General features: G+C 36.5%; 1 protein-coding gene across 1 annotated transcript in view; it reads right to left on the minus strand.

The window, feature by feature from the left end:
• Positions 1 to 5,121: 5,121 nt before the first annotated feature.
• TBC1D19 (TBC1 domain family member 19) overlaps positions 5,122 to 14,235 on the minus strand; it is a 52,623-nt gene continuing 43,509 nt past the window's right edge. The window contains exons 15-21 of the mRNA XM_052780297.1: positions 13,565 to 13,609; positions 12,283 to 12,315; positions 9,765 to 9,874; positions 8,434 to 8,525; positions 7,572 to 7,687; positions 6,512 to 6,582; positions 5,122 to 5,512 (exon numbers count right to left, since the gene is read on the minus strand). Of these exons, the coding sequence (XP_052636257.1) occupies positions 5,438 to 5,512; positions 6,512 to 6,582; positions 7,572 to 7,687; positions 8,434 to 8,525; positions 9,765 to 9,874; positions 12,283 to 12,315; positions 13,565 to 13,609 (542 nt within the window). The 3' untranslated portion in view covers positions 5,122 to 5,437. The remainder of the gene's footprint in view (positions 5,513 to 6,511; positions 6,583 to 7,571; positions 7,688 to 8,433; positions 8,526 to 9,764; positions 9,875 to 12,282; positions 12,316 to 13,564; positions 13,610 to 14,235) is intronic.

The raw sequence follows: 14,235 nt of genomic DNA on the forward strand, positions 1-14,235 counted from the left end.
TTTGTTAAATATTCCATTTATTTTGGTCATAATCCCAAAAGAAACAATTTGTTCAAACTGTTCAGCCAAATACAATGTCATCTGGCAAAGCACCATGGTCCTTCATAAAGCCAATTCTCTAGAGATAGTTGTTTGCACATATCAGTAGTCCAACATCTAGAACAACACACTGATTTTGAAATATGGGCAAATAGAGGCCCCGCTACATCCTCATTCAGAGACCCTGAAGTTCACCTTCTGTAACCAGTGATGTCTGACAAGACACAGAATCAGGTGAACCTCCCTGGGCTTAAATAAAGACTCAAAAAAAAAAAAAAAAAGGTTTGCCGAAAAGCAGTATTTCACACCCCCCCATATTTATTTTAAGGCTGATCCCCAATCAGTATTTAGCACAGTTAGACTGTGTTACAACCGTTTATGTGCTGCAGTCTTACAAAACATGGTGAACCCAAGATGAACATCCTATTCTAACCATATATTCATTCTATCCCCATTAACATCTGCTGACTTCTGTTGCACTGCATGTCATCCTCAGAAGACACAAGTATCCCCAGGTGCTTCTCAAAAGCATAATTGGTCTGTATGGCCATCATTTGGTGGGTATACTATTAATTGCCTAATTCAAAAAATACTAAGATGAGACATTTTAACACTGTTTTAAAGCAGAGCACAACTGTTACACTGCTGGATCAATACGATCTTCCCTGCATTAACAGTTTTGTTAAGGTATTGAAAAAGCTGAGCATGAAGTGTGGAGAAAAAAACCTTTCAGTGATTTCCATCAGCAGCACAGCTTATTCTGGATTCTAGAGGGTTTGGATTATTCTGTGGTTATTTACTATAATAAATGGCTCTTGCAGAACTGCTCACAGACATGCAGTCCCTCACAACAAGTGTGGCCTTGTGCTAAAAGCCTGAAGCCTCCAGAAAGGGCATTTTTTCCCTCCTGTACTGGGTCCTAAAGCTGCAAAAAAACCAACCAAAACAACAAAACCCAACCCCGCCACAACTGTCCTTCAGTACTTCTGAAACCCGGTATCGTTAATATGGCGATCTGGAGGGGGAATTACTCCCAGGGGTGGTTTACTTTTAATTACTCCCGCGTCTCCTGCCGGTGCTGCCCAGGAGGACAGGAAGGCTGGCTAATCCCCCTCTGCCGGCCATTCCTGGGGGGCCTCACCTCGGCCACGGCCCTGGCCCTGGCCCTTGTCCTGCTGCATTCCCCTGCCCAGTAACTGCACACCAAGCAAGCTCTTCGGGCCGGAGGAAGCCAGCTGTAGCTGGCTGTACAAAACACAAAGCTCTGTTGATCTCGAATATGCGCCTCAGCTAATTGTCTTTCCTGTGTGGGCTTTGGGGATGAAAGCGGCCGGTGCCGCAGCATCTGCCAGCAGCCAGGCATGGGCAGGAACAGCCTTTAGGAAAGGAGGGAAAAGGAAGAGCCCAGCAGCTCCCGCCACCCCTGCTGCATCCTTCCCCTCCCTCCCTGCCCCGTTTCCTCACATAAAATACCGGACAGAATATTTTACCGATTTGTTAAAATACGTGGAAAGGCTCTTCCCCTTCCTCGCTGAAGATACGGCCCCACGGTTTTGAAATGTATTTCAGTATCTTTTAAATAAATGCTTATTTAGTCTTAATAAGCAGCTCACTATATTGCTTTCCCCTAACTGATCTTTATACAGCAATTCTGTTCAGTGAAATCCCTTCAGTCTTGTTGGAAGAGTTCTATAAAATTCGTTAGAAGACAGTAAACGAGGCATATGCTTGGGCGTATTTTTTTCGCTGGTTTCCGCTAACAAGTAGAAATGCGTCTTAAACTGGTGTCTCTCCAGCCCTTTCCCTTTACTGGGATATCTAACTGTTTTACAGTCTCCATACTCTCTCCATTTCTCATAATAAAATTTGTTGCTATGACAAAAAATTTCCACTAAGAAGTAGAAACTGTTCTAGTTATTCAATTGTTCCGTTACCCAGCCATCAAGATTTAAGTTTCAATATATTTTTGGAAGTACTGAACAAAGATCACTTGGGTACATTTTTAGACAAGCCTATTTACTTTTGCATTTTTTAAAGTCTATTTGACATTACAAGAAACCTTTGACAGACCATAGCCAGAACCCTAAGGTAAGCAGCAAAAAATTGTTCTTTATCTATAAATATGGAGACAGTTGGTTCTTGTACTAAAATGTCTTGTTTATATTGATTTCAGATCGGGAAGAACAGAGCAAGAAAAACAATTTGGCTAAATTGAGCCACTGAAGGTTCAGCTGAGCCTGTTTAAATCAATGTAATTATCAACTTAGATATGATTCTACTATCAAAATCTGGCCATTACTTAAAACAGCAAAAATGAAAAAGGAGTTTTAGAAATTTGGAAGTCAAATGATAAGACTACAGGCATCAGCAGGTTTTAACTGGTCTCTAAAAGTAAAGAATTAAAATTTAAATAATTGATACTACCTATGTATACAAGAAAGTATCTAGCTGTATGAAAGAAACCAGTTATTTTAATATTTTTTAAAAATATTTGAAATGAAAGAGTGTTATTTAAGCAAGGGAGATTAAAAATACAAATATCAGCCAGCATCTGAAACACAATATTTTATTGGAACTAAACTGAGAAACTGAGGGGAACATGAAAACAATACCTCTTCAGTAAAAGCAATTTTTTTAAAACAGACTTTAGAAAAAGATATAAAGATCTAACAGTATACTTGAAGTCTAAGGAGAGGATCTGGTTCATTGTTAATCTCACGTTAACCTCATTTTTAAAGAAAGAAAATTTTAAAGAAATTATACTCATTATTCCTGTATACGTGTCCCTCCGTGTGTATACGCATCTTTACATGTCTCAAAACAGTCAACTTAAACATCTGACAAAAGGCAGCAGAGGTCTTAAAGAGATTTGCTGCTACAGCTGGTCCGTACGATACCTGGCTCAAGAGCTGCAGGCAGTCCATGAAGCCTTTGGCCAGCCCTGAAGCAAGAGGCACAGCATCACCCCAGCCAGGCTCATGGAGCAGCCAGCCTGGGCAGTCAGCACGAGCCGTCTAGCCGAAGACGCGTGTTGACCCACACTAGCCGCAGAGCGTGAGGTCCCCTCTCCAGCCTTCAGGAGAAACGAGGGCGGAGGTCAGGAAGAGGAGTTGAAGTACTCCAGTGGGGAAGGCAGAGGGGACACAAGGGAGACGCGAGATTGTTAGGATGAATAACAAGATGCCAAGTCAGAGGAAAAAGGACCATATTCTCTTAGTTATAGAACTGCTTGTTCAAACAAGAACCCAACAGTCTCCATCTCTGCCTACTTATAACATTTTCAAAACTATTGAAAATACAAAAAATAGAAAAAATACTGCTCAAAAATCCCAATATGGAATGGGTTAGGGTAATGTTCAGATTCTGCACTGTGTGCTTACTTGCACAGCGCGATGGGAATTAGAGGGTCAGCAGGCCTCTAGGGAATCTCCCTTGCTATTTAGTAAATACTTTTAATTCCCTAAAAAGCCATAGTAACCTTGTAATGACCTTACTGAGCCACAATCCTTGTGACTGCTTTGTAACATTATGATTTCTAAATTGCTACCCAATCTTATGGATTTTAAAAACTGCAAAATGCTGCATTTTTTAGAGATGCATTTTTAAGGTCCATTATGTGTTGTTCTGAAGATGAAATAAGGTCTTGCGGTTAATACACAAACTGAGCATCCTGAAGCATAAACAGGAATTCAGGAGAGAAGAGACTGCTCAACCTCTTTTAGGAATTTACTCTGTAATCTTTAGCAAATCACTTAATCTTTCTATGCCTCCATTCCCCATATATAAAACAGGGTAATACTTGCTGTAAAGAGGAAAGCTGTCACATGTCCTCTTTCTAAAAACTAAATGTCATAGAAAAGCTTCTAGTTAAACAGTTAAAACAATTTCTTGCAAATATTAAGGAAAAGATCGATTTTCTTTGTTATCCAGAACAAAATTTCCCCAAATAGTCTCATTCAGTACATCATATCTGTTAAGCAGTTTGGTTAGTTATATAAGAAGTGATCATACTGAGTCCACAACTTTACCTCTTTTAAAATTAGCCTTACAAGTTTACTAGCAGTCTATAAAAGTTCAGTAGGTTTCTTTTAGTTCATTATCCTGACAGAGACAAGAATTACAGACATAAAGCTCATAAACCTACCTGAGACTACAGCTTAGATCACTTTTCAGACAACTTCTGAGCAAACTATGAAGGAATCATGGTTTTACTGTCATATATTCAGCGTGTATGACAAATGATGACAACTACATGTATGTAAACTAGGCAAAGATAGAAGTCCTATGGCAAACGCAGTGGCTGTATTACCCATTATGTTCTTTTGACTTTGATCCTTTTTCAGGTAATGATACGCTTAATCAAATCAGATTATTGATTCCAACTTTGGTATTAAACAAATCAGCAGAAAAAGCTGGAAGACCTCACAAAAAGGTATGATCGTTAACAGACGATGAGCCAGCCTGACAGTGTAGTGACAATCCGTCACACATTGATATGAGTTTGGATTCTGAACTGAAGCCTGAGCTGTTGAATCAGAGAGGCTGGAAAACTGGCAAAGGCATAGCGCTGCTCTCCCAAAGAGGGTGTGGGGCACGGCAAAAGGCCTCTTGGCATCGCTCTCAGGGGAATATTTTGGCTCATGCAAGGACTGGCTCCAACAAGTTCTGAAGGAAGCTATGCTCAGGCCTTCTCTGCAGGGGAACATATTTTATGACACGGGGCCTTTGATGGGACTCTGGGTAGGAGTTTAGAAGACACCCGAGATAGCTGTATACCTAACCAGAGATGAATGGGGAATGCGTGACTACATCTCTGTGTATGAAAAGAATAAACGGAAGTAGCTAGCATGAGAAAGAAGATGGAGAAAATTTCCGTGAAGAGAATAAATAAGATAGAGATAGCAGAGCTGGTGTATGATCCTATCTTTTTCTTAGAAAATGAGAAAAAATTCTAGCAAATTGAAGTACCTTTATTTTCTCAATTGACAGTATTTGAGCTGATATCCTCTAAGCTGTGAGCTTGAAAAAGTAATTTCATATTAAAAGAGAGCTTTTACAACTCTGACATTAACATCACAAAACTCAGATCACGCATTACATTTACTTTATTTAATTTAATATTACATGCATTTTAGACACTTACTCATATTGTTACTTGCACAACTAGCCATTCTCAATGTACAAGTAATAACCATTGCTGTTACAGTGAAATTCAGTAGCATGCACTGCACACACTCATGTGCAAAGTTACTGGTTTTAGTTAGAAAATTTTAAGATCATGATTGCTAAATGAATATTATACATACAGTTTAATTTTGGTTTTATGCAGACATTGCATAGTTGATGATCGGCTTCTCAAGAAAGACTGGAATTGTGGTACCAGTATTGTTGAAGCAGATCAAGTGGCAGTAGCAAACAAGAAGATTTGAAGAAGAGGCATAACTTTCAGGGTTGAAAGGTCAGCAAGTACAGCCTAGGATAAAAACCAAAAAGGCTTGTTAAACCTGACATTTGAATCAAATTTCTTTAAAGCAAGTCAAGAAGTCAGAAAAAGATTAAAATACTGACTACAATACTAACAGTAATTAGATTCAGACCTGGCTAGAAACAAATTATGCTGTTTTATGTTAGTGCCTTATTGTATTATTTTTTCATTCTAACATTTCAAAGAAAAAGCATATGTTTACGTATATAAACCAAGTAACTTTATTTTAGCCTTTAGCCTTACTTCAAATATACATGGCATCATGGGTGAATAAAGGGTCTAACATTTCAACTTGCTTCTAAAAATAATTGGGAATTAAGAATCCTTATCCTGTGGCTTGGCTAGTACTTGTGAAGTAAGTCCAATGTAATGACTCAAATAGTCAATGTCTTCTCATGAAAGTAGGTTTAAAAAAAAAAAAGAGTAATCACAAGTTCTCAAAGTTAAAAAAAATACATCACCGGATTTTGGGGAAAAAATATATTTTAACAAATGACTAGAGATAAACAACAATAATCTTCATCTTAATGACTTAATTTTCTTCATTTCCCATGGCAGTACTCATACTGAAATTTCAGATTCAATACTGACAAAAGTAATCTTGTAAAATCTCTGTAATATCAAAAAGCACAGAATCAACTACATTAAAACGTACTGAGAAAAAAGGTACAAACCTCTACAATATTTTAAAAACAGTATATCCCACAAACACAGATTATATACTAAAATAGAAAAAAAATCTAATTGTACAAAATAATTTGATAACACTGCATTTTTGTAGCAAATGTACTCTTTTATTTCCTTTTACTCCGGAAAAGCAGTATTATGTACTGCATGTTCACAATTTCCTTAGTTTTTTTATCTAAGGTAAGAATTTAGGCAGAAAGATTTGCACTGTGTACCACGTGCCATGTGAAGCTTAAGTTACTCTCATTGGCAAAGCATCAGAAACTATTTCAATCTCCTCTAACTGAAACTTATCCTTACTTCAGCTGCAGCCAGTGATGTCACCTCCATCAGGTTGACTGCTCGGAAAGCAAACACAGCAGCTGCCAGGACTGAAAGAAAATGCCCAAATATTTAAGTTGCTGACCTGTTAATTAGTGTTTAGAATTAATCTTGATGTAAAATACCAATTTTCACTCCCCTAGAGTAATTATTTTTATTCTGAAGAATAATATACAATGGATGGCTGTGTTTGAGTTTCTTTGGCCACTCTTTAAAATGGACAAGAAAAACACAACATTCTTTCAGACAAGTCTGGATGAAAACGCTTGAGTTTAAGATGACTAGCTTTTAATTAAAAGGGACAAGGTGATTTACAATTAGTTAGTTTCTAAGCCAATAATTCTAATTTATTTAAACAGCAATATTTCAGTTGTGAGTATTATATAACATTAAAAAAAGTTCATTTATTTTGTACTATCTTATATAATTATATGTCTCTACATAGCTGTCTTATACATACAAATGGACCCAAAACCTTTTCTCTTCTACTCACCTACTTCGTATTTAAAAACTGACCCAACTGAAGATACATGTCTTCTTTAGAACTCCCATCTTAAACCTTGCATAAATCTTAGGACACTATTTCCTTTATAAAAAGTAAGTACAAAACTTTCGAAGTCTCTTAAAAGATGGGACTTTGAAAGAAGAAATTCAGCAAAATCAGGATAACTCTCAGTTGCTGCAAGTACTGAAGAAGTACTTGCCATAAATGACTAACATGAATCTTGTATTTTGTGAAAGGTGAACTAATTTATTGTTACCACTGAAGCTGGGAGAACATCCTATGTTCTGTTCAGAGAGCGCCTAGCATTTTTGGAGTGCTATCATAAAAAAAAATTACCTTGCATACTTTTGTTAGAGATGCAGTATTTATGCAATTCTAGTTTTCTAAAAGTTATACTCTCTGACACATATGTAATCGGCTTTCAGCATTCAAAGAGCAACTATTTTCTTCTTGTCGCAAAATACATTGAAGCTAACATGTATTTGCCTTACATGCACCTGGATATAACATGTTTTGTAAAAATAATTCTATTACCAGCAAGAATTTCTAGAGAGTTGTATCCCAGGATTCTGTCCCACAGAAGCAAGAGCTGATCTGTAGCTAAATAACCAGAAAATGCTCGTACCATCCATTTAAATGAGATTCGTAGCCTGAAAACAAGTGATAAACAACAGTTATTATATTTCTGTCTCCCATAATGATCAGACAGATCCTCTAGAAACTGAAAATATTTCATTATTCTTCTGCATTACTCTTCCGGGAAGAATGGCCGTTTTCTCTTGCTGCATTAATAATCAGTATTTTCCTTTGCAACAGCCATCAGAAAACTATTTAGCATCTCATTTGACAAAATACTAATATCATTAAAATATTCTGGCCAAACAATCACATTAGAGGGATCCTCAGCTATTATCACCCCCAGTGTTTCATCCTTTCTCCTATTATGCTATTATGATGGATACCAATTACAACAGCAAGATTTTCAGGTTCTATTGAACTTCATGCCATGAGTACACTATAGAATGACAGCCTTTTGCTCTCTCTCCCCTTCCAGTAGGTTCTGCTGTAAATAACATATCTCTGTGTCTTCTGTTCCCTAGGAAATAAATCACTTATTCATGTCAGATCTGATGGAACTAACTGAAACTCAGCTGAATAATGCAGCATTTCTCATAGAGCAATTCTCCTCTTTTTCATAGAGCATACAGAAAAAATGCACAAAGCACATACATGCAGGTTAGACAAAGGACTCCAACTGACTTTCAAGGAAAAATGGCACATTGATGTTTGCACTTTTGAATAATTTCCCGTATCTTTTAAATTAAAACACTACAGAACAGCATTTTCAGAGCAATGAATCTGCAACATTTATAACAAGTCAGAAAGAAGTACTTACGGCTGAGCCCCAATTTCTCGAAGGTGATAAAAAAGCTGCGGGAGATGGGTTTGTAGAAGAGTCTCAAACAGCAAACACAATGATACAATGCCCTAATGAAACAAGACCATATCCTGAATACTAACACTCATCCTGTCAAATCTGAGAAAACAGTATCAGCACGCAAGTATGCATGAATTTTTAATTCAAGCAATAAAACACTATTAATGATATAATACACACAGCTCAGGTAAGCAGGGCGCAGTCAGCTCTAATGCCTTCAGTCACTAAAGCCTTGCTCCTACAATTCTACGTTATGTATTAGCAACATAATATGTTGTCATAGTCCCTTTCAGCTCTAAGTTAGTTATGGTATTTGTACATCAGGGTTTAAGTCCTTAGTGGGTTATTATAATATGACCTACTTGAAATATTTCCAGTTGGATGAAATAGACCTCAGTTGCACAAAAAAACAGAGGATGTGAGAAATAGTATCCCTCTGATAACTAAAAACAAACACCAATGGGGATAACTACAAAAAAAGTGAAATGTAAACACATTTTAAAATTTCTTTTAAAAATTACCATGAAAATGAATAGATTCCTGTCTGACCCGCTTCCCTGCTATTAATGACTGAAAGCACAATGCACAGCCTTGAAATGGTATATCAAGGAAAGGATTTTCTTTTAACCAGGAAATGTTTTCAAAACGTAATATAACTATCCAGCACTTTGTGAAGGAGAAAAAAAAAATATTTACTATGTTTTATTATTCAAAAATAGAAGATAAGCCAATTTCTATAATTCTCTTACATTCAAGACAGCTGGTCCTGGTCATAAACATAACCAAATTATTTAAATTCATCTACTAGTGTTAAAAAGCATGTGTTGCCACACAAAGATACTTGAGTTAAAGAAACAGACATTAACTTAATATCACTGAAACAATATCTGTACATATATGACTATATTTTAGTCCCTCTACCCCAGAAAATATTTAAGTGTGCACTTACATATCATTAATTAAAATGAAAGTGAGTATGCATTTATGTGACTTCTTGAACTCAGAAACCTATTACAAAAAAGACTTGACTCTCAAAAAAACCCCTGCACCCGCATAAAACGAGAATTTTAATAAAGTACTTGATATTCTATAGCAAAGACTAACATTGACGTAGAAAACAAAAATATCCAAACTGGAGTTACCTAATTATTTTTCCAAGCTTGCCTGAAATATTTTATTATATGTAAAACGTTATATTTTAATCGCATAGAAAATCATGCCACTGTATATTATTGTTCCATAGCAAACAGAATATCAAGTGAGTGGGTTTTAATTCCTAATGAACTTACAGAGGGATGAGAAGAGATGGAATGGAGTCTGAAGAAAAAACGCACATACATCTCACGGAATATCTGATACAATTTGGAAGGTTCATGGTACAGAAAACAAAGTGGAGCAACTGAAAGGATAAAAGAATTATAATTGACTCAACACTGTAAACTGCTAAAAGAGTTCAATGATTAAATGCATGAAGTAAGAGGAAAAAACCAAATAATTTATAGTGGTACAATTTACAAAAACAATACTAAACCAATTATTTAGAAATAAGTATTTTATAATAGAGTCTATCATTTGATGTGAAAAGTTAAGAAAGGGAATACAATACATTATAGGTAAGAGTTGTACAAATTTCAAGAATCTAAACTAATTAGAACCTGCTTACTACAGTGCTGGCTTCCAAAGCATAAGAAATACACTTTAAGGATAGCTTCTCTGGGTGTAGGGAAACGATATGCTAAACAGTGCAAGTTTTTGATTCAACAGTCTATAACTTCCAATGTGCCCTTGGGCTAGTGACCATTTCCGAATTGGTTCCCCATTTGTAAGACCAGAGTAAGTTTGCTGCTTGAAGATGGGTGTTGTGAAACTGAAAATATTAAAAAAATAGCTTTTGGTTGCCACAATAACATCACATAAGTATGACAGACTGATAGTGACCTGTTTATTTCTTACAAGATCTGAAAACCATGGACATTTGGTAGTTTACTGTTTAGAAGTCTTTTAGTATACCTGATTCAAAATAAGAGTTGGCTACATTTGTAAAGCAGCAGTTCTCAAAACTTTTTTTTCAATCAGTCCCTTTTTTCTTTTTGTAAAAGTCTAGCATATAGATAAATATGTTGTGGGTATATGCTGCACAAACATAATCAGTTCCCTCTGATTGCTACTCCATTCATTCAATGCATGTTTCACAGTCAGTTGTTCTATATACATTTCTGTAAACAGCCTTTTCATCTGTCCACTCATCACATCTACTGCTTCATTTCACAGGTGCATCCATTATGGATGACAGCTTAGATTTTAACACACTCATAGTCTCTATCTACATTCACCTTCCCTTCCAGGTTTATTTACACAAAGCTAGGGATATGGATACATTTGTCTCCATACATGTGTATACACATGCACACAGATATAGATACTTATATATATCTGGGTGTATGCATGTGTGAATTCATTTTCATATATATATATCAGAGAAAGTGGCTTAACAGAAAATAGTGGCATATGTGTATGAGAGGTGGGGTGCTAAGGTAGAGTGAGATGTTCACAGAAATGTGTATTTACATAGGGGTAAGAAAAGCAGAGTGTTACTAGTGTGTATGTTTTTAATGATTGAAGATGGAGGTGGAAGACTTGGCAGCGTGCATATGTACATAAAGGCCAGGAAGATAACAGAACAGTGCCTGACAGTTGGCACCCTAGAAGCGTATGCAGGCAAACATGCAAAAGTGTATAGGATTTACATAAGGATCCAGATACCTCCTCCTATAGCAGCACAGCATGGAATACACAGGATGTTCTGCTTGGTCCCAGCTACCATACCCACAGCCTGGAGTTACACTACTGTGTTTCTGTTGCCTTGTTTTTCAGCCTCCCTCCTTCTCACAACCAGCATTTTTTGAGCCCTTGCAAAGACAGAGGACAGCAGGGAGGGAAGAAGCTCACACCCAGTTTGAGAGATGCTGTTCTCAAGGGCAAAGTCAAATCCAAACATTTTGAAAAGCAGTTTCACACAGAAAAAGTGAAAGCCCCCTAGTGAGTACCTAAGGAAGAGTTTGTAACTAAGCTGTTCATTACTTCAAAGACTTAAAGATTTCATTTCATATTTAAATTGCCTGATTTTAATGATCGTGTGATGATTAAACTTTATTATTAGCAAAACATAGCATTTTAAGTATAATCTTAAAATCTGCTTGCCCCATGATGCCACAAACACCTTTGATAAATCGAAGGAAAAAAATGAAAAGCTGTAACCAAGTCTCACATTGTTGGAGTATCTCTGCACTAGCTGCCTTGTTACATCTCAGACCTGAAGAGATCTTTCTGCTCTTCTCCTAGAAACGTTGTTGATATTTGAGCTTTCCTCTGTGCAGTAAAGTAGCAACCATTCTATTATTTAATGCTCCTTTGACACCTGTTCTAGGCAAATGGATACAGCAACAGGCCTTTCACATAATTCATGTTTTTAAAAACTCTTTTCACAGGTAACTTGGTCTAACCAGAAGTGAAACACAAGAAAAGAGCACTCTGTCAACAAATTTTATCCTTCTATTCATGTACATTAAGATGTATAGCTCAGCTATTAGCTCTCAAAGAAGGAACTCCCACACGGTAGTGGGCTGTAATATAAGCAAATAGAAACAGCCTGGAATTTTTAAAATTATATACATGCACAACAGTCTTCATACACAAAGAAACAGAATACACACAATTTTAAAAGTTGCAGAAAAGTACATACAGCTTTAAACTGCAATATGATAAAAAGCAGTCCTGAGGTTTTAAGAGTTTATAAGTCACACTTACCATACATAGAAAAGCCGTGAAAAGGAATTACACCTACAAAACAAAAATATTTCTTTTTTTGTTCTTTTATATTTCTTTTTATCCATGTAAAAAAATGTTTTTTTCCCCCAAGTTTCTAAATTCTATTCTGCCTACCATAGGAATGAAATATTTCCTTGTTATGGCACCTGCAGTCTTAGGTCTCAATGTTGTAAACGTTTAAGTACAGGAATTGTATCACTTACTTCAGTACAACCAACTACATGCTTAAACACATGCCATAGTTCCTAGAAAGCCGAGTAAAGCTTCATTCCCATGAAGTTATTACGTATAAGCTTTGCTGAAATCAGAACCTAATTTCAGATAAATGACAACCTGTAAATGTCACACACTGACAAGGAGTGAGCAGGAAAAAAGGAGGCCAAGACCTCTAGTAATTCATGTAGTACTCAGATAAAACATTTAGAGGACTTGGCAGTTGTATCATGACAGTTCTCTCCTCCTTTCCAGCTGATCTTAGCTCCCGTTCATTAATTTTCGTATAGGACCAGTAAGAGGGAGCTGCTTTGGGAAAAGGTCATAAGGATAATGCTTCATGGCTACAAAGCTGCAAAGAATAGCAGAGGCAAAAATGGAAGAAGGGGGAATGAAAGTGTGTGCTACAACTGACACCACTGGAACACAGAAGAGATAAAAGACAAGGCCAGAGACACAGATTTAAGATTGGTGACGTAAGGCCTTGAAAGCAAGAGCAAAGAGCTTGAACTTAAAGTACAAATGCAGCGCAAAAACAGGGAAAGGATTCAATAGACAGGGATTGAAATGGTCAAAAGAGCTGAAAAAAGAATCTGAATAACTGAAGTAACAACAACAGCAATGATACTAACTTAAAATTATATAGATTAGTTATGTCTGAATTTTTAAAAGGAACACAAATTTTGAAAGGGTAAGACTTTAAGGTGTGGTTTGTTGAGTACTGAAAAGCTGGGGGTCAGACAGTTTCAGCATGTATCATTCAGATCCTCTAAGCGGTGATACAAGACTGGAATACAAGCTGCTGCACCAGAAGTTGTTTTCCTTCTCCTTCCCACACACTTAGACAAACTCCGTATGCGACTACTAACACCAGGCTGAATGTGGTTTTGAAGTAGCTTCAGTCCAGCTTACTCCTTTAAATTAACGAATTTCGCAGAATAACAGTGAAATATAATTTGTAATAGAAAAAGAAGTTATCATGTATTTGAGAAAAAAATCCTGTATCTTTCCAATCTACCACTAGAGGAGGCAATAGCATAATTCTTACCATTTGGAGGATAGAAAACAGCATATTCTTCCATTCCGAGCTTTCCTGTGAATCATCAAACGACAATTAAAATGTGATTAAACTGTGAAAAGGTGTAAAGATTTAAATTAAAAACGTAGTTTCTAAGTGAAAATTATAAAATCATAACTAATTACATTACTGACCATTTGATATTGTCTAAAACGAGCAAGCGATGCAATAAGTCAGGTACGGCGTCAGATACAAAACTAAAATGCAGCACCAATAAGGGAGGATGACAAAAGTAAAAAAGAGGAGGAAGATTTCAGCAATGCTATCCCATAGAGATTTTATTTGGGTGTGTCTTAGGAGCTCTAAAGGTGCTTGCTGCAGACCTTGAAGACAGTGAAGCTCTATGAGGGGGTAAGATTAAGGGGGTGAGTCTGCCATGCTGTGGCAGACTGACCTAGGGACAGAAAGGCATTTAAAAAGATGTAAGAACAGATAAAAAATATTCAAGGCTTCATTAAGCCTGCAACAGAGAGGAAGACGGATGGTATAGTTTTGATATAACAAAAAAACATTTAAGTAATCTGTTGGATACAAGATTAATTAAGTCAAGACAATCGCTGATAGTACAGACTGACCATATAACTTTTTATCTTCCCTGCAAAATAAACATGTTATATTAGTTAACTGCATTTTAACTATAG

Source organism: Harpia harpyja, chromosome 2 (genome assembly GCF_026419915.1).
Source record: "Harpia harpyja isolate bHarHar1 chromosome 2, bHarHar1 primary haplotype, whole genome shotgun sequence".
Lineage (NCBI taxonomy): Eukaryota > Metazoa > Chordata > Aves > Accipitriformes > Accipitridae > Harpia > Harpia harpyja.